The sequence below is a fragment of the Pteropus vampyrus genome, unplaced genomic scaffold (genome assembly GCF_000151845.1).
Source record: "Pteropus vampyrus isolate Shadow unplaced genomic scaffold, Pvam_2.0 Scaffold306, whole genome shotgun sequence".
In the NCBI taxonomy this organism is placed as follows: domain Eukaryota; kingdom Metazoa; phylum Chordata; class Mammalia; order Chiroptera; family Pteropodidae; genus Pteropus; species Pteropus vampyrus.
The window spans coordinates 844,586-866,346 of record NW_011889087.1 but is presented as its reverse complement, the minus strand read 5'-3'; the positions used below and the strand labels follow the sequence as shown (position 1 = coordinate 866,346).

At 36.4% G+C, this 21,761-nt stretch overlaps 1 protein-coding gene across 1 annotated transcript in view; it reads right to left on the bottom strand.

Annotated features, from left to right (window-relative positions):
• The window catches only part of NSF (N-ethylmaleimide sensitive factor, vesicle fusing ATPase), a 127,488-nt gene that overhangs the window by 20,713 nt on the left and 85,014 nt on the right, over positions 1–21,761 (bottom strand). The window contains exons 14-17 of the mRNA XM_011377095.1: positions 21,286–21,442; positions 18,347–18,480; positions 8,239–8,305; positions 6,201–6,280 (exon numbers count right to left, since the gene is read on the bottom strand). Coding sequence (XP_011375397.1) covers positions 6,201–6,280; positions 8,239–8,305; positions 18,347–18,480; positions 21,286–21,442 — 438 coding nt within the window. The remainder of the gene's footprint in view (positions 1–6,200; positions 6,281–8,238; positions 8,306–18,346; positions 18,481–21,285; positions 21,443–21,761) is intronic.

Genomic DNA, 21,761 nt, shown 5'->3' with positions numbered 1-21,761 from the left:
AAAAAAAAGAAGTCAAGTTGAAATTACATAAATCAATATGAAGTGAAAGCAATTTGTGACGAACGTGACATAAAGTTGTAGCTAAGCACATATGGTTAACACAAAGCAATTGCTATGTTTTTTCCCACTTTAATAAAAAAATAAATATCATGAAAAAAAGACATTCTGTCAGTGAGGGGAATATTCTGTCTCAGCACCATTAGCATTTCTCTGATGACTGAAATTCAGATATTTAATTTTAAATTATCTGAAAATGATATGTATGTATGTATGTCTTGTAATTTTCTTGAATTCATTAATAACTATTATAATGTGCTCTACCAAAAAAACAAAAAACAAAAAAACCCTATTTTGAAAACAGGGCTTTTTATTCAGCAGATATCTGCAGCAATGTTTTATAAGAGGGCTCACCAAATTTCTTTTACTGTTTTTGAATGTATTCGAAAGTGTGCTATATATACAGTCATGTGCCACTTAACGATGGGGATATGTTCTGAGAAATGTGTTGTTAGGTGATTTTGTCATTGAATGAACATCCCAGTGTACTTACCCAAACCTAGACGGCACAGCCTCTATTGTAGTCACAGGTGCTGTACTTTCATAAGACTAGCTGCACAGTAGGTTTCTTTGCACCAGCATCACTACAAACACGAGTAATGTGTTATGCTATGTGACGGCCACAATGGCTATGGTGTCACTAGGCAATAGGGATTTTTTAGTTCCGTTATAATCTTCTGGGACCACTGTGGTATATGCGGTCCATCGCTGAACCGAAAAGTTGTTCTGCAGCTCACGACTGTATATGTATTTCATACTGGTTCAGTTCACGTAGAATTTTCTGAGACAATCTACTATAGTAAGTAAAGTATAGTAATAGAGAATTTTATACGATATAGTAGCCATCTCATGTCACTGATTTAATAAATGGGAAAACTGAGCAACTACGTTGTCAATTATCAGACAGCTTTTTTTCAATAAAGAAGTCCAATGCAAAAGCCACCACATCAGTGATTACGATTAATGTGTCTGGCAAAATGACTAAACCTCTTTCCTCAAGTGGTTATATATCTTATTGAGTCATATTATAGTCATTAGCTAGAGTTAATTTTGAACAGATAGATGGGGAGATACTCATGTTTAGGCCTGCACGATTTGGAGTCTCTTCCATTATCTGCTTATTTCGCTAAAGCAACCTTAAGCCTGAAGAGTTGCTTAATATTACCAAGACTTCCTAATAACATCTCTGAATAAGACGGTACTAAGATGTCATATAAGAATCACATAAAAAATGATCTCGTCTAATGTTAAAACGGAGCCTGTGGAGGAACAAATATGTCTGCCTGAGTCCCCATCAGGGGTTTACTAATGGTTTCTTTTTAGTTCACATGTTATGCCCAGCTCAGCTCTAAGACCTACCTGTTTCTTGTTAGATGATATTCCTAGGGGGCCAGGGCAGTAGAAAGTTATTTTTTCCCACAACTTTAGCTAAAATGCTAACAATTAGTTAGTTAGGTCTGCGTTCTACTTCACTAATACTGCTGTGAATTTGTAGTGATCTTCTTCTGTAAAAGTTTACATTTTCTGAAGAGTTTTGCAAACTGGTATGCTGCTAACGAGTCATATAGGTGGACTAAGATATTGATGCTTGTCAGTCCTTGGGAAAGCTGGGTGGCACTTGTGGTGGCTACATCTCTGGCCAGCAGTGAGTGGCCTCACGCCTTTACCCGAGGTACCTCATCATATGTTCCCATTTTCTCTATGCCATGATCTGGAAAAGGCTGGGAAGCACTGAACTGAACGAGGGATGGCTCTCCACAAATTACCAGGCATTCTGGTCCACACTCATGTGGCCTTCCAATGTGATTCCCAAAAGCGTCAAGTGAACCCAGCATCAAGGCGCTCAGGTCAATGGGCTTAACCACTTCCACCCTTGTTGAGGAAGCGAGGAAGTCATGTCACTTTACAGCCGGAGCGGTGCCTTTTCAGGCACTTCATTCTCTCTCCCCGACCCCCACCCTAAAAAAGAAGGCAGCAGAAGAGATCTATGAGGAAAACACTGAAGTCGCTGGTGCTGCACGTTGCGGGAAGATCTACCTGGCCTTACCGCTTTGCCACTGACATTAAGACGAAGGCTTTCAGCCCCCTGATCTCGAAAAGCACATTCCCCTCAACTTCTATAAATCTGCGAAACTTGAAAAGAGCCCCAGTGTCATCAAGCAAAAGAGCCGGCTTTAGGACTCTCACTGGAAGGCGGGGTGTCTTCGAGCCTCTCACTGCTAAGCCGGACATTTCCTAACACTGGACAAATTGTACATCCAGCTCAGGGAGGGTGAACTGCAGTGGTCTTTTACCCTCCAAGCCAATTGTTAGCTTTTCACAGGAATCAGCAGGGAAGCACATGTGAAACCTCTGTGGTGACGGTGAGCACCCCCACGCCTTGTGTGACTCTGCATGTAGATGAAGCAGGCTGGGGGCTTTCTTAGCTGCTGCTGCTGAGTTCTCAGAGCAGCCCTTTTCTCCGGCGTGGCTCCCTGCTGGGCCAGCCCTTTTCAATTTTTCTATCCCCCCTCCATCTCTTCTCCTGCAGAACACAGGGAAACTTGATTGAAATAAAGACCTAGGGAACATGTTTTATTTTCTCCTGTTCAATCCATTTTAGAAAAGCTTTTAATTGGTTTTAAAAAGATGCTAAACAAAATGTGATGATGTTTTTCAGTCTTCATGAACTACAGATACGACTTTTTATACTTTCAAAGGGCTAATAAATCAATCATGAAATTAACTCTCCAGCTAAATTTAAAGCAAATCCACTGAATACTGGGTTCATTAAAAATCTATGCATTTACTTAGAAAAATTTAAAATTCAAAGAAAATTATCCTAGTAACTGAAATCTGACTTGAATTTTTAGTCCTACACTGAAAATCCAAGACCAAAGCAATCACAAAGGGAAAAAAGGAAGGCTTGTGAACCAGTTTTAATAAGCCAATTTACAACGAGGGAGGGGAGTGGGGGAGGGGAGAAGTAGAAAAGAGAATATCTTGATACATAACAACATAGTGCCCCTAAAGGGATTCTTTTATTTGAGCATGTGCGTACATGCACACAATTTTTCTGTGTGAAAGCTGGAATTACTACAAATGCAAAATGAAGGGATTCTGCAACTGATATGATTACTCTATTGTAAACATGTACAGTTCCCTTTTTTAAAGAAAAATGCGTACAATTTTTCTATTTCCTTGACAGTGATAAAATAATAGCTTTCTACCGGTCGATGCATTTCTACAACATTCAGATTCATGTATTTTTAATATTTAATTGAAAATATATAAAATACGAAATGCTTCTACTCTAGAATGACAAATATCCTTTACACTGGATCGGCCTGAAATTTCTCCCTTATTTTCCTTAGAGAACAGAGACTAATTTTAAAAAGCAAGGTGATACAGAGAAAGCATATTTTTATTTTCTTAAATATATGCCAACAAGAAATATTTCAAATGTTAATTTCTTCTGCCACTGATGCCCTTATATGGGAGGTCATCTAGCAAGCAGTCCAGGTCAGAGTCACCAAATTCTGATTAATGACAGGATGGTATTCTCTTAAAAGAGAATCTTTGCCATATCTCTATGGCGACCAGAGCTATCTGTTACTTCGCACATATTCCTATGTTCTTCCTTTTCATTCCTGAGAGAACTGTGTTCCACATCCCCTTTTAATAATCCAATTCCTATTTCTAAAATTTCTGCAAAGCTAGGCTAGGTGTCTTGGGTGCTCACTCCTTACTTTTAGCCCTTTATATAATTCTCCTTTTATCATTTAAGTGGCTCTTGAAACTACTTTCTTTTTTAGAGGTAACCATTTTATTGAGATATAATTTACATAACATACAACTTACAGATTTAAAGTGTACGACTCCATGGTTTCTAGTATATTTACAGATATGTGCGATCATCACCACAATCAATTTTAAAACATTTTCATCACACCGGAAAGGAACTCCATACCAATTAGCAGTCATCTTTCATTCTCCCTATTCACCCCTTGCAATGCTAGGCAACCCCTCCCAAATCTACTTTCTGTCTCTATAGATTTGCCAATTCTGGACATTTCACAAAAATGGAATCATACTATACGTAGTCTTTTGTGACTAACTTCTTTCGCTTAGTGTGTTTTCAAGGTTAATCCACGTTATGGCATGTATCAGTACTTATTTCTTTTTACTGCCAAATAATATACCATATTTTATTCTATTGGACGAATATCTGAGTTGGTTCCACTTTTTGGTTATTATGAATAATACTGTTATGAACATTCATGTACAAGCTTTTGGGTGGGCATATATTTTCATTTTTGGGGGTAGTTAGAAGTAGAATTGCTGCACTGTTTACAAAGGCTGCATGATTTTTGTATTATCACTAGCAGTGTACAAGGGTTCCAATTTCTCCATATGTACGCTAACATTTGTTATTATTTGACTTTTTGATTACACCCATCCTAGCGGGTATAAGTGGTATCTCACTGTGGCTTTGATTTGCATCTTCCTGATGGGTAATGATGTTGAGTATCTTTTCATGTGCTTATTGGCCATGTGAACCTTACTTAATTTCGAATCTTCCAACTTTAATCATACCTTGCCAAATGCAAACTATAGCAACAGTAAAACAGTTAATCTTACCAAAATAAGGGGATATTCAAAAAATATATTACAAACAGTTATTCCTAAGTGCTTAATCAAAATGTTGCAGGTCATTTGTTAATATGTTGTTTATTATTAGTAGTATCTGTTTTGGATTACAAATAATTCTCAGCTAGGAGTTGTCTCTCTGTTTAAATCAATGTGTATAGTACTTAAGAATGTAAAGGACAGGCAGTTTGAAAAATACCATTGATAAATTATTTTCCCTCTCCCAAATGACTTTTAGCATAATTTTTTTATAGGTTAAAAAAAAAATGTGTTACAAGAAATAAATGCCCAGAAAAAGCCTCCCAATCTAATAAGTTTTAAAATGCTGACTTTATAAAATAGGATTTTTTGGTATGTGACATATTTAGATACTAGGGTTATTTATTTTTGCTCCAGCAACCTTAGATATATCTATTTACATATTTATTGAAAGAATCAGAGAAGGAAAAATATTCTCACTTCCCTGACTTCAGCATTAGTGTGAGCTAAAACTCTAATTATTGGGAATGATAGTTTATGGAAAGATTATTAAAAATACTTTCGTAATGCATATATGTAATAAAATTTCGAGGTTGTAGGTTTTCTTTTCACTATTCTAGAAATTAAAAAAAAACATAGAAAATCAAAGCAAGTCCTTCCTTTTAGGTCTAACACACACACACACACACACACACACACACAATTTTAACCATAAAATTAAAAATTAGACTAACTTAATATTAAGTAGTTTCCATACAGCTTAGTTTATCTATCTTTAACTTCGAATATGAGATTCCCATACAGACATTAAGATGGTTTTCAAGTTAGTACTCAACCCTTTTGTATTTGCCTTTGATTGGCATTTCTTCAAGGTTACAGCATGCAAAATCAATCAAGAGAATTTGTGTCATGTGTCATAGCCAAACATGCTCTGGCAGCCTCTACATAATTAACATATTTAACCAAGCCTCATAGGTTAGTTTTAAATGTGTTATCAAAATCACCAGTCTCTAATAGCCACATCAGTAAAAATGCAACCACATGAAGCAAGATCCTCGCTATAGACGTACTACTTAAATATGTCACATGCCACAAGAGAAATAATTCAAATTCATCTGTAATTTCTTTTTAAATCTGCTTATAGGAAATAAATTTTTCCAAACACGAATTCTTAGCAAAACTTATGAAATGATAAATGAAACAAATGGTAACGTGTATTTAATCCTTTCTATATTAATATCATAATCTCTCATAGGAGATGAAGGGAGGTTAAAGATGTGTAATATGATGGGGAACTTAAAGAATACAACAGTACTAATTGAAATGATGGGATTTTGAGATCTTCAGGAAAAGAAATGAGAAACTTCTTTGATTGTTAAGAAAATCATTTATCTTACCACAGAAAGCCAGACCAGATGACCTTCAAAATCCCTCAACAGAATTATGTATGTTTATGATAACCTATTTATTTAGTGTACCATCATATGCAATTTACTAGAAAAACTCTGTGAAAATGTTCCTTATATTATTTTTACCTGAGGAGGAGCCTTTTTCAGTAACACAAGAAGAGCCTGTAACACCAGATTCGAAAATCGGGGGCCAATAGGGACATAATCTAGAAGAGAGACATTGCTGTGTTTAGGGATTGACACACATATGCACATATTCCAAACATTTTCTACATCAGGAGGAAACACAGTCCCAAATAACAACAGTTATGCAACGAAAAGAAAAAATGAATGCTTAAAATATTAAGAACGCTTATCTGTAAATTTTTTTAAAAAGCTTCTATATATACATTTTGAGTTCATGTAGACATCTTTGTCTGATATTCAGAGGGAGTTTTTTTTTTTTTTGAAGGGACTAACCCCCACCCCCAATGTATGGACTAAGCATTTCCAAGAAATAACTGCAAATGATGGCAATATAGTGAGTACAGACAGAGGCAACATAACGCCATGCAAGAAAATGAGTAAAGGGGAAAATGGCAAGTAATAATATAAGCTACTTCAATAAAACTGAAAAGATGGTAGAGCCATTAGGCTTCGTCTACAGATGGTGAAGAACAAAGAATTCTCTACTTGTTGAATTTCTACCAATCCTTGAAGATTTAGCACAAATGCCACCTCCTTAGCTCTCTCCACATACTGCACCTGCACTCCTGCCCTGTGCTTAGAGCTACGTTCAGACATCAGCCCTCTGAAGTCAAAAGTGATCCTTTCCTTTTCTGATTATCCAAAATAATGACACATTCTACTTTGCATTAATTTTTGTCAATATGTTATAACAACAGACAGCATCTTACTTAGTTTCGAGACCCTAATAATTCTAACACAGTAAGAGCTCAGCAAATGCTTGTTGAATAAATGAACAAACAAGTACAGATAATAACTATTCATACAAGTGAAAATATACTCAGAGGGCACACATTCCTGACACAGTAGTGTTGCTATGACCACACATCTCAATTGTGTTTAGATAAAGGAATTTACACAGAGCTATGAGTATGTGCCTAAAAGCTTTTAAAGAAATAATCCTATAAACTGGGCTGAAATGTATCAAAAATAGCAAACCAAAAACCTAAGTCACTAGATAAAACTATCAGCTTAAAAAAACCTCACAGATATATCTGCTTTACTTTATAACAAACATTGCCTTAGGAAATAAGAGAATAAATAACAGAGGACCTAAAGCAGGTTTGAAAATCATGGGAAAATTGTAGTCAGAGCAGTTAACTTGAAATCATTACTGCACCATTATGGATAGCTTAAGGAAGAAGGGATTAATCAGGTGCTGGGTGGTATCTTCAGAGGTTTATTAAGTCATTTGGTGGGTTCCATTTCAACAGAGTTCATTACAACATCCTGAGCCATTGTTATAATACGTTTATTCCAGATTTTTCTAAATTTTCTAAAACTGAAATTAGATGAAAGAGTAACAACACTTCTCTGGAGCTGACTTGTAGATTATGCTTTGTGAGGTGACCGCGGGGACTGCCATTCATCTTTGTACCCTGTAGGAGTGCACTTAAACTTAGGAGATGTTTAATAAATATTTTTAAAAATTACTGTAGCGCACTTTTCACTTTCAGACTGTTTTCAACATCATTACTCCAATTTTGTCTTCACGATTACTCTATGGGATAAGTAAGGAAGGGGATAGAGTCTCCGTTTTATGAGAGCAGAAACTGAGGTAAAGAGAGCTTGCAGCTTCTGCCCCAAGTGTTATCTCACCCTAATCGTAAACTCAGAGGTACTAAATAGCAAATATACCCATTAACAAAAATTATTCATCATTTATTATGGGCAGGGAACTCTGTAGAAGATACAAACGAATATGAGGCATTCTTACAAGAAAGAGGTTTATAATGGAGTTATGGTCATAAGGCATATTTAACATGAATAACGTCATTGACTAGAGAGATAAGAGATAATGTTATACTTCCTTACAAGGCAAAGAAAGGTATTTCTATTGCCTTTCAGTTTATAAATACCCATTATTTTTCTTTCGTAATTAGTGAGACATGAGCTGTAATGTGGCATAGACAGTACAACGGCAAACATTACGACTCACCAAGCAGTCTCTCAATGTCGTCCACAACCACACAACTGAGCTGGGATTTGTATGCATCATCAAAGATCTGGAAGAAAGTAAAACCATTTATTACCTCACTGCTCTCCATAATAATGACAATTTCCAAGAAGATAAAATTTAGTTAATTCTTGAGCAATGCCTAAATCAAGCAAAGTAAAACACCAATACTTCAGACTATACTATATTAGAATTTAGTAGATAATAAGATTTAAGAATTAAGAGTACTTGCAATTTAAGAATGAGGAAATCAAGGCCCAAAGCAGTTAAATGACTTGCCAAAGGCGATACAACTGTATCGTGGCTATGTCATGCCCGGGATGCTGAGGAAGAGCTGGTCATTAATTAACTGACGAATCCCGTCAAATTCATAACAAAGGGCTCTCCTATCTGCATCAGGAGCCTGAACTCAGTGTTGTGACTCAAGAGTTGCATGAAGCCACAGAGATGTGTAGAAAAAAATTGGATGTCATTTTATTATCTGTAAGAAATGTGGCCCTGTTAAGCAGGAATAACATTGAAAGAGCAGAAGCTCGTCAACTCAAATCAGACCATGATGGTCAGTGTTTACAAAGAATTAAAGTTGGGTATAAAGGATCAGAAAGATCTGGTTCTATCTTTAGAACCAGGCAAAAGATAAGAGAGCCAAAGAAATGGAAATTAAACGAAGCAGCGAAAGAAGTTGTTACATCCTCACAGGGATGTCACAATTTCATGGGATGTATGATTCTTTATACATAAAGAATCAATTTATGTGTAAGTCAAATATAAATGCCCAAGGCCTTGAGACCAGCCTTTTTGTAAATGTTGGCGGTTCCTATTCCAGAGGCTATAGCAGGGCCTCAGTGCATCCCAGTGGTGTTGTCTGTAAAAATCATTCAGTCTCCCTGGTTGATAAGTAAGCTTGGTACAGATGGTAACCACCACTGCCTCATCTTGCGTGAAGTGGCGTAATATTCCTTAGCACATATCTTTTGACTACAGAAGATTAAGAATTATGTATAGAAATAAAATAAATCAAACTTACAATATTAATATTTTTCATACTAAGTTTAAAGACAATCTGTGTATATTTGGTCTTTATTTGTAACAATTAAGAAAATTCCATATTAGATTAATAGATTAGCCTTACTAGTTCTATTTAAAATATGCAATTGAATAATTAATTTTATTTTGGAAGGTAAAAAATAACTTTAATAGCCTTGCAAATGGTAAAGATAATCTAAGATTAACCGTACTTACATTATATTTTGATTTAATTTGTTATTAAATAAATATAATTGTATACATACTTTGAAACCTAGAATGTTTTATTTATTAGACAAACAGATGAAGTACTTGAAAAATAAAATATTTTAAATGTGTAAATATAGTTTAAGACATTTTAAGAAATTAAACCGTAAAAGTCTTAAGTAATTGCTAAATTTTATTAGATTTACAAATAGAATAAAAGACGTAAGTGGACTTTTTTAAAGTTTAAGTTGTGTGCGTGTGTGCTGAAAAACTAGGCCTTAAATAATATAATGTTAATATGTTGAATTTTAATTTTTTTACATCTCAAATTAGCTACACGTGGTCTTTTCTATGTCAAAAGTCAACCTCAAACATGCAAACAACAACAACAAAAGTGAAAGCAAAGCAAAGCAACTCATGCTGACGACCTAGATGGCAGGTTCCTCTCCAGCACACTGTGTTCTGTAGAGTAGGAACTGTCTTCCTCGGTGTTATGTTTTCAGGGTCTGACACCTCACTGGTCCTTAATCCATGTTTGCTGCATGCACGCATAAAATAATGATCTCTGTATCCTCACATCACTTGGTATAAGTATAATGCCTTACCAGAAAAAAATCAATCAATATTTATTGAAAGAATAAATTTAAGCATTTTATATTCAAGGAGAAATATCAAGTAAGTAGTTGGAGATGTATGACTGAAGTTAGGGTACGGAGAAATTCCTCAGGACAGTGATTGCTGAAATCATGAGAGGGAATGAGATCTTCAAGGAGAAATGGGAGAGGCAGAAGAATAAAAGGCTAAGGGCTGAATCTTGGAGTGTTGTTCTATTCATTCATTCAACAAATATTTTTAAAATTCCTATTATGTGTCAAATATTAATGAAGGCAATAAAGTAGTGAATAAGACAAATATGATCCTATTTTCACAGTGGGAAATACAGGATGATATGGTGGCATACAGCAAGGGAGCTGTGGTATACAGCAAGGGAACCAGGATGTGTACGGGGGAATATCCATACACATCCTGGTTCTCTTTCTGGCTCATGGTAGCACTGTACTCCTTTACCCCCTCTTACATTAAGTATGATTATGGGGCTTGCTCTGGTTATTGAAATGTGAGTGAAAATATATTACTTTCTTAAAGGAGCTGTAAGAGGCATGGCATGAGTCACCACATTCCCTTTATCTCGCCTTGGCTGTCATGGAATCACATGTGAGATGGAGCCTCTACTACCTCTAAGCTTGAGTCTCTGAGAAACGTAACGAGCGGTGTTCTCCCTCTGAGCCATGATGGATACGTACTGTGAGCAAGAAATAAACTCTGTTGAGTTAAGCCGGTGAGATTTTGGGGTTGTTCACCACTGCAACATAACTCTATCCTGACTGATACAGAGGCTTATGGAGTCAATGCTGTGCTCCTAAATTTAGGAAGTATTTAAGTTAAGACCTGAAGGCTGAACAATCAGTGAAAAACAGTGAAGAAAGTTATTTCATGCAAAGTATACTGAATATTAGGAGGCACAGAGGTGAGAAAATTCAGGAGCGCTGTAGGAATTGACACGTAGTAAATAAGAATTCAAATGAAGAGGTGCTGGTGGGTGAGAGATGGTGCAGAAGAGAAATGGAAGTGACAGTGGAAAAGTCTGGAAGCCGTTTCCCTGTGGTTCTTTGCTATTTTTTGAAGACTGGACCAATATGAAAGCCAACGTGGTATCCTACAAACTCAGGTGATCTAAAGGAGTCACTGAAAATAATGCTTTGTTCTTCAAAACAGTTTTCATTATTCCACTAAAGGCTCTGATGCAAGTGTATAATTCTGTCTGTCAAGCTGTAATATCATAGATTAGAGCCACAGGTGCCCGTGACACTATTTTCTACATTTTTCTGCCACTTCTCCCTTCTCAAAAACAGTATAGAGTTTTCATGGCTACAGAAACCTTACCAAGAACACTGCTTGGGTCTAAACTGATGATAAACTGCTATGTAGTCTCACCAACTTATCTCAGGTACTGTGATTCATGATGCGTTACAAATCACTTCACAGTTGATTGCATGGCCTACCTATAACATTTCAGAAAAAAAAAATACCTACAGCAGTCATTTAATGTAAAGTAGTTTTTTTACTGACAGCTCTTAATGTACTAATTACTATCACGGGGAGAGAAGTACTCACAGGAAACTCTCTTAACAACATACTAACCATGACAAAGGCGGTACAATTCCAGTTGTAACTTGACCGGTTTCAGTTGACCAGTCAACTGAAACTCCTTTGGGTAGCAACTCTGCTCTAATTTAAATAAACACACCATGTTCACTTCTTACACATTCTTTTCCTTATCTAGTCCCTAGTATAATATAAGATCACCACTCTTCCCCTGGATTCATGTTTTCTGCCTGATCTCTTCGGCCCCTTCCATTCTTGGCTTCCTGGCCCAGGACCCAGCAGAGTAAGTTTGCTAAGGAGATACTGAGATTCGACTGGCACATACAAGGGATTAGCTATTGGACTAAAATCTACATGAGATATTTATATACTAAGCTGGGCATTTCTGCCACAACTTTAGGTAGATAAACCCAAAAAAGGAAAGTACTAGAAGCAAAGATGCAAAAAAAAAAAAAAAGTAAAATTGTTCAAACTGCCCCAGCTTCATGACTACCACTGAAATGCCAAACCTCCCATCAGGAACAGCACACAGCAGACACACAGTGCCTGCTCCAGGTCAAACGGTGCCAACACAACAGTGAGCCAGGTGGGCTGAAGCTGTGGCTAATGGCTGTATCTTACAGACTCTTTAATAAATTAATTTAAATTCTGATCCTCTCATTTAGTAAGATGAAAGTATGAAGCTCAAGCCTTTTCTTGCTGGAGAGGTTATCAGTAGGGGATCATATACGTTATCATGCAAACCAGGACACCTGAAAGCAGGGGGATTTTAATAATCACACTGGAGCAACAGGTAAAAACCAGGATTGCTCAAAGCAAACTGGGGTGTATGATCATCCTAGTTTTATCAGGGAGTTTCCTACAGAGCAGGTCAAATTTCAGCATATAAATCGTCTTTAGGTCAGAGAAGTCTGAAAGAAAGCTCAAGAAAAAGGACAGGAAGAACCGAAGAAAGAGAAAGTATGAAAAGGAGTGGCTTCGCTGAACGTAGAAATAATGAGAGGACCATTCTAGAAGATATAGAACATCTCTAGAATCTTATAGTCTATTTCTAGCTGTGGACATAATGAGATTGTCATCATTAAACTCTCTGGTTTCACTTCTCTCTTGTATGCGAAGGTAGGTGGTGGGTCTTAAGAGATGACCTAGGATGTGAGGAGCCTGGGCTCAAGGCAGCAGCAGGAGGGGGATATGCTCTGTAAGCACTGAGGAAAGGGAAGTGTGGGGCTCCAGATACATGGGGCTGAGGGGCAGGTCCGAATATGGTCCTCAACGATGGTGCAAGCTCTCAAGGTACACAGCCCACCCCTGGAATCTGTAGACGAGCTGGGAGGTACCTGTGTGTAGGGGAGGGGCAGCAGCTGCAGACTCTGGAGTCTACATGAATACAGATGGGAACATGCCAGCATTAGCTCCATGTTAATCCCAGCCTTTCAGGATCACAAACCACAGCAAAGCGTGTTCTAAGTAGATTCTGTCCTCCATTTTCTATAACCTCTTTAGTGCTCCGAGGTAAGCGAAGCCAAATTCTCTGCTTCTTTTGGGGCTGAAAGAGTTCATCTCAATTCTGAAGTGGTTGGCGTGAAGTACCTAGTTAGAAAGACTCTGATGACTTAGAAAATCCCTAATGTAGTAAATCTGTCAACAATTAGTTGAAAGCATACTCTAATCATATTTGGTAGCATATAAAAACGTAAATGAGCAAATTCAAATCAGTGCTATCAGTAATAATCTCTAGTTTCTAAAAATAACTTGGGAGTAGACCAAGCAAACATTAGCTGTCTTCTAATGAAACTGCCTCAGGAAGTGGACCTAAACTTTTGGCAAAGCCCTAAAGCTTCCTGGAATGACCTTAAAATCCTTTATTTGTTCTCCCTGCTTTTCAGGAAAAATTCTTACATTTTCATATAACATGAGCCACCGAATGAGGTATTCTTAATAATATAAAAAGTCACAAGGTCTGAAAGATCTGTACCGTCCTCCTTCGTGTGCCAAACAGATAGAAATGGCAAAAGACAAAGTGCATTAAACAGAACGACAATAAGCGCCTGCCCTCCCAGCCACACAGAGACTTATAGTCACTTCTGGAGTGTCCACTTCTCTCAGTTAATACATGCACAAACTTCAACAAATCAGCTACGTGATATATTAGGATGTTAACCAAAAACATCCAAATTCTGTTGCTTAGTAACTGCTGTCAAAAGATCCAATTTCCAGCTCTGCTCTTTGTATGGACTAAACCATGAAAAGAGGAGGATTAGGCGCCATGATTCTGTTCTGTGCAGACTACAATTTGCAGTGGGATTTACAGGAGGATATTCAAAGAAGATTATTTCTTTCTTGCAAAGCTAGTGGAAAGGAAAATTTCTTCCATTAATTTTCAGTCCTTTAAAAACAAGACTATGTTATTAATGGGTATAGTTTCATAAGTCAGTGATATTTTTGCTTAATTTTGTTCAAACAATTTAGTCACATCAGGCTGTCCTATTTCATCTCGGTACAGATTGTGCACTTGGAAAGCATCAAGATTAGGTAATTAGTTAAAATCAAATTCTATTGCTTCATTCTTTAGTTCATTTAATGCCACTAATAGAACTAGGAAACAGATTTTTTAAAGGTATAAATGCAAAAGTGGATAATGGAATTGAATTTTTTAAATAGAATGAAGTTGGGAAAACAAACATAAATGGGGGAAAGAGGAAGATTTGTGAATACTTCAAATATCTTAATGGAACATATGATATTCCTCTCCGAATGTGAGGGTAATACCTCATACAGACTTTGGCAATACCGAGGAGTTTATCTATGGTAAAAGGACTTAGTAAGTAAATTAAAAGAAGCACAAGGTGGATTTTAAATTAATTGAGAATAAACTACTTACATATATTTTAACACCATCCGTAAGTGAACAAAAAGCAATAGCTTAATTATAATTAAATCTTAGATACTCATTAAAGCAAGCCTAATGACCCTCTCTACTTAAAAAAAATTCTTACCTCTTGGTTCAAGTAATAAAATGACATATAGAGATATTCTATGAATCAACTATCTAGATCATCCCTCTTTAACAAATATTAACGTGTTATAATATTTCTGAGTTTTACAAATTATTACCATTGCAAAACATTTTGAAAAAATCTTTAAAATTGAGCATTTAATCATTAAAATGTAGCTGAAGAAATAATTAAATGCCAATTTGTTAACTATAATATTGGCAAATATAGACTTAAATAACATCAAGTGGGAGAGTCCAAGGAAACTGTTGCTCTCATATGCGGGACTGCTAGTGTAAACTGGTACAACTTTCTGAAGAGGTGAGCTCTTATAAAAATCATCTGTATTTTGACATAAGAGTTTTGATAGCAATATAATCAAAAATCTTTAAAATATTCATATTTTTACCTTAATCCTGATTCTGAGAATTTAACCTAAGGAAAAAACCAAAAGTGTATATACAACAATAATAATAAGTAAAAATAACCACTATATTATTTATTAAACACCTATTATATCCCAAGGCACTGCGTGATACTTTACATAAATTACCATTAATTCTCATAATAACCCTAAGTGGCAGCTATTAACATTATCTTAATTTTACAGATGAGAAAAGAGAGGCTTATAGGTTAAGTGACAGACTATAAGACCTTGTAAATGTAGGGGAGCTGGGATTCAAATTCAGATCTACTTAAAACTTAAGTCCAAGTTGTCAGCCAGTAAAATATGATGCTACTCTAAAAAAAATCTAATAAGAAAATAGGGGCAGTAATTTCCCTGGTTTGGTAGTTCTACAGAATATTATTTATATTTGTAAAAAAACCTGGCAACAACCTAAATGTTTAACAAAATGAGAATGTTTAAATGGATATTATATAGCTATTAATTTAACATAATATTGAGATAAATTTTAATGACATTGAAAAAAGTTCCTAATATAGTAAGTGAAAAAAAGCAGGTTTACAACAGTATGTCCAATGTGATCCCCAATACACAACGCACGAGCGTGCGCTTGTGTGTGTGTGTGTGTGTGTGTGTGTGTGAGAGTAGAGAAGAAAACTGAAGAACGAATATGGACTCGTTTTTATTTTCTCCAATGTTCTTTTCTACATTTCCTAACTTGGCTTTTGTAATTAGGAAAAGCTAAGTTTGGGGGTGGTATAGGGGGAAGCACTTACAAGGAAAGAACTGTTCTCTCCAGAATGATAAAAAAAATTATAAATTATTTGTGCTCTGAAAAAAATTTAAAACATCTTCCCATCCTCACACTAAAAATGAAGGGAAGAGAACAGTGGTGGGAGGTAGATGAGAAGTACTAAAGAATGGCATTTATGTTTCATTTTCAAAAGCAACCTGGAAGACTTAGCACCTTGAGACTGGTTTGAGCCCTCAGGCTTTTGTCAACCTATCATTAGGCAACAATGTGAAAATTATTTGCAGGGAAAGATTTTGCAGTATTTCTAATATAGTTCTAAGACACCTATGCTTCACTCTTTTCTCTGTTCTATACTTTAGTTACAGAGAATAATATTTTTCCCCAAGGAAAACCAAAGTCTAATGTGTATTTATTATACAGTTGAAACAGAAATAATTTTTTGTAATTTTAAGGGTGTATGGTTGATCCAGACAGTGAATCATGAATCGAAACAATTTTGAATAAGCTTGTATAGACACTTATTTTCATATTCCTTAGCCTTCTACTCATTTAAAACTATGCCTTGAAAGGCTTCAACAATTTAAAGATTAAATCATAAGTTATTAAGCCATTAATTTAACCATTTAAGCCTCTAAAATCGGCACATATTACCTTCCCCCCTCAAGTCAATTTGCAAGAGATTAAAATAATAAAAATGATAATATCTCACACTTACAAAGCAGCTTTGATCTGCAGGAGCTTAAAGTACTTTTTAAAAACTTTATAGAAAACTAGGACCATCCACCCACATCTCAAAGTACATCTGAGGCTGGCGCTGGCAGCTGGTGAAAAGCAATGGAGTAATTTACCATCTGTACAGAAGATGACTACTTTTGAACAAGTATAAGGAATAGATGAAGTTAGAGAAATGAAATAGAATTAGCTTTTCAATTAAATGGTAAATTCAATGGCCACAGATTCTAAGGGATATTATTTAAATTGTCACCAGAGGAAGTGGTTTAGGGGTTCCTTTTAGAGGGGGAAAAACAAAGAAACTAAACCCCGCCCACAGTAGGGAAGTTACTGGTCCTAGGGATCCAGATTTCCTCAAGAAGGACAGACACCACTGGTTTCGCCTCAGACACAGAATAAACTATGATACTGAAGTTCTTTTTGTGTCTGGCAGCACTGCCCTCTCTTTCACACTCAGTTTCAAAGGACCTCACATAGGGCATCGATCTTGACTTTTCTGGTGTGCCAGGCTGGGATCCTGCTCCCAGCTTTGCCTCCTTCATTCGTTTCAAGCACTCTACACAAAAATTTCTGCCACCTGCACAAACAAGAGATGAACTTTTCAAACATATATTTTTGGAGTCTGCTTCTTTTTAAATATTATTTTCCTCTTCAGTCTCTTCCCTAAAGAAAAACAGAAGTAATTCTAGCCTACATCTTTATAAAGTGAGGGCCTCCGAGCACAGTCAAAGAACACCTGCGCTGTCTTCACTGCGTGGCACTTCAGTTCTCACGATTCTTTTCCCTGATTCTGATTTTCCCACATCTCTTTAACTTATAGTCAGTTCTTATTTATAAAAGATCAAGCATTACAAAAAAAAAAGGATTTAAGTAAAGAAATACTTCAACTAGATACACAACAAAATTTCTTCACTGTCTGGGAGTATACAGAACCAGAATACCAATGGAAACACTGGCTACCAAGTGGGATGAAACAGCCTTTAAGAATCTTTGTCACTGATTTTTGTTGTTTTTAAAGAGCAGCCACCTACTATCCCAGATGCCTTCCATGACACTTGCTTGAATGTATGAGAGATGGACCAGATGATCTTACAGTCCTTTCAGCTCTAGGATTTTATTCTATGTTGTTTTAACTTTCACTGATGGTTCAAAGCAGCCATATTGAGAAGGTGACAAGTGGCACTTGGAGAAAGGAAGAAGGATGAGGACTGTGTTAAGTTGCCAAGCAGACTCTGATTATAATCTAATACACCACCATCCTTTTGTAGAGGTTTTAAAAAATATCTTTCGAATGATATACCTCTGTAAACAGTCAGCTTAAATGGCCCTCAACAGTTTGACTTTGTACATCGATGAAAGAACTTAAAAATCTTAAATGAATTTGCTCCACTCTACTCAAACGCTCTTAAATATATTTTTCAACCAAGTCAATACAAACTCAAGAAATGAAAATGAATTGTAATATGTACTAAACAAAGCATAATTTGGGAGATAAAAGTACTCTAATAAAATGCATTGCAAATTTAAACATATCTAAAACAGCTGCTCTTTCCCCCAAATTCTGCTGATAATTTAATTCCACTTGAGAAGAACATAGTTGCTATGGCTCATACACACACACATACACACACACACACACACACACACACACACGCACACACACACACATTTATATATATACATATACAGGTACAAAGACAGATAGATATGTACATGTGTAAACACACACACACACACCACACACACACACACACACACACACATCTAAGAGATAGGAAATTAAAATGAAAGTAAAAATCTTGATACCTTCTTCATGGCCTGACACTTGGCTGTCTCAGAAAAGCCAATCATCTTATCAGGAGAACAGATCTTGATGAAGGGGAAGTTGGATTCCTCTGCAATCTTTGCCGCTAACGCAGTCTTCCCACTGTGAGGAGGGCCTGCATAAAGATATGAGCAAGTCAGGGGAAAAACGCCAACCTAAGCAAAGGGGAAGAAAACAAGTTTAAACTTTCATCCACAATGTACTGAGGGCTCAACTGGCTGCTCATTAACATTTCCTGACACGATTTCACAGCAGACATGTTTTCTCTTATTTATTAGCAACTAAATTTAATGAACTGATTACCATTTCTCAAAAGTATGATGAAATACACTCCTTTCCCACGTAGCCTTAATCTTTCAAACTTCTGGCTAAATGTATGAAACGCAAGAGTTTTGCTTCTTAAAAAAAAAAAAGAGTGCATTCAAATGCCTATCAGTATTTATGTTGTTATCAAATCATTTGTCTGACAAAAAAAAACACTCTCTTAGGAGATGATATTAGGGAAAAACTGCATTAGAAGCAAATGTGACTTAAAAAGCTAGAATTCTAAAGACGCAGGCCTTCTCATAAAGGAAACTAAATCTACAAATTCACTTGTATTTAGACAGCTTCTCCTTCTCTTCCATGTAATAGAAAATGTGTCCCTCTTCCATCCATAAACCGGCAAACCCTCCTCCCTCCCTTTCCACCTTCGCAGAAACCTGACATTATTGATAGCACCTTCTACCCTATATCTTCCATTTCTTCCTCTTTCCTGAAGCCTTTCCAGCAGCATGTAAACATGCTCTAGCCTACCTGACAATTTAATAAACAAAACAAAAAAGCTCTTTCTGGACTTCATACCCCTCAACACTGCTCTTTCTTATCTTCAAAATAGAACGTCCCTAAATAATTATCTACACTGGCTGCCTCCACTCTTCACCTTCTGCCCATTCTCAAACCAACCCTATGGCTTCCATTCCCGTTACATGGAACAGGCTCCCATCAGAGTCACCAATGGCCTCCATGTCACCAAGTCCAATAGATACTTTACCTGTTAGACTCTTAATTAAGTTTATTTGATACACTGATAATGCTCCTCTTTCTTTAAACACTTTTCCTGGCCTGTTTGATAGCATATTCTCTCTTTCCACTCCCTCAGCACCCCACCTCCCCACCCAGTTACTCTTGCTCAGTCTCCTTTGTCAGCTCTTTCTGCTTTACTTAGTCCTTAAATGATCAGTTCTAGGCCCCTTTTACTTCTCAACCTATACCTGTTCTGTGACTTCATCCATTCTCTGGGATGCCATAGCAGTCTATATACTGACAGCTCATGAATGTATACTGCCAGGTCTGGGCACTGGACCTACATATCCAATGGGCTAATTAACATTTTTGATTCAGTTATCCTACAGGAATCTCAAACTCAACATGTCCAAAACTGAACTCATGATCTTTCTTCCCAGATCTGTTTCTCCACTAGCGTTCCCAATTGTAATAAACAGTACAATTTACCAGGCTGAGTATACCAGAAACCAGGGGATCATATCTGATACCTCTCTCATATTCCATCTGGTTACTTAATATTTCTAAGCTTCAGCTTCCATAACTATAAAATAGGGATAACAGTAGCATCTACCCTCAGGATTGAAGTGGGGTTTAAATGAGATAATATATGTAAAGTGCTAGAAGAATAATGGGTAAACAGTAAGAGTTCAAAGAATGATAGCTTAATTATGATTAATAATTATTTATAATCGTAATTATATTCTTTTATTCTACCTCCTAAATATTTCTCAAAATGGTCTACTTATCTCCATCTCTACTACCACTGTTTCTTCGAATTACAATCAGCTCTCATTAAGACTAATGCAACTGCTTCTAACCACTGATCTCTTCTGTACCTTTTTTTGCCCCTCCAATCCATTCTCTACCTCGAAGCAGCTGTGATGTTTTAAAATACAAATCTGATAACATCACTTAACTGTTTAAAAACCCTAGAAATGACTTCCCACTGCCCCTCTAGATAGAGTTGAAATCTTTAACACGGTCTACAGGTCTTAGCTTGAACTGGCTCCTATGTACCTCTTCAGTCTCACGTCCGGTCAATCTCCCTTTCTACTTCAGTCTCCTTCGTACCCAGGGCTTTTTCACGTGCTGGTCCCAAAGTACTCTTTCCTGATTATTTTGTCTGGCCAGCTTCTCCCCATCCATCAGGTCTTGGCTTTATATTTTTCTCTCTGTGAGCCTCACCCCCAGACCCCTGGAAGGGGTTAGATTCTCCTGTCATGTGTACTCCATGAACTTCTCTGTTGTACTAATCATAACTGTAAACAAACAATTGGTGACTAGAATGTCCTTCCCTTTTTGTCTACTAGGCAAAATTCTAACTGATTCTTCGAAAAGTCTAAATTAAATACCACCTCTAAACAGCACTCTAAATTAAACACTAAATTAAATTTCCTTGACCACCACCCCTGGGCAAAATGGCTTGCATTCACACACATATTTACACATATACACTGTAGTTAGGCATTTGTTTACATCTTTTTTCATGACTAAACTGAACTCCATGAATGCCTTTGTATCCTCAGTGACTAGTTCAATGCCTAAAACATGGTACGTGCTCAGTGAATATTTATTTAATGAATACTAAGTGATGTTACACAGTCTATTAGGTAAAACAGGAATTTAGATATATAATTTAGATTAAGTAAAACAGGAATTTAGAAAACTAGTTGCTATCATTCATCAGTAACATTCTACCCCCAAGAGAACTTTAACTTGTGCACAATATTGGTACATAGACTGGATTACTATTATCAGATGATGAACAGGTTTAAAAATAAAAATAATTCATTTTTCTGAAATGTGCTAAATAGCTTTATAAAAGAGCTTTTTTTGAAAAAAAACTTACTACCATCTCATTGTTCTTTCTCACCTTCCAAAAGGACGCTAACCAGTGGTGTGCGGTCACTGTTTTTAGTCTGCTGAACCAGCAGCTCCCCATCTTCTAGGACTCGAGTAACTGGATCACCCCACTTGATTATACCATTCATAATGTAACTGGCATAATCCTCTTGGTTTGTGCCAAATGCCTATGGAGGAAAAATATAGTCTCAAGCATTTTGAGCATTTAGTATTAAAAATAAAAAATATTTAAAGATAGAAAAGATGAGTATATACTAAATATATAATAATTCCTATATACTAAAAGCATTGAGCAATAACCTGTTTTAATGTAAAAAGCCTGAAAAGTGAAAACAAAAACCCCCACAAAAACACAAAACAGTTTTAGAATTTCTCATTTTGGGGAGGCTGGGTGGAGGAAGATGCTTTGGGTGACTTAATGGAATAAAACAATAGATTCTAGGCTCAGATTCTACCAGAGCCTAAGCCCTCATAATCCCTGAGGAA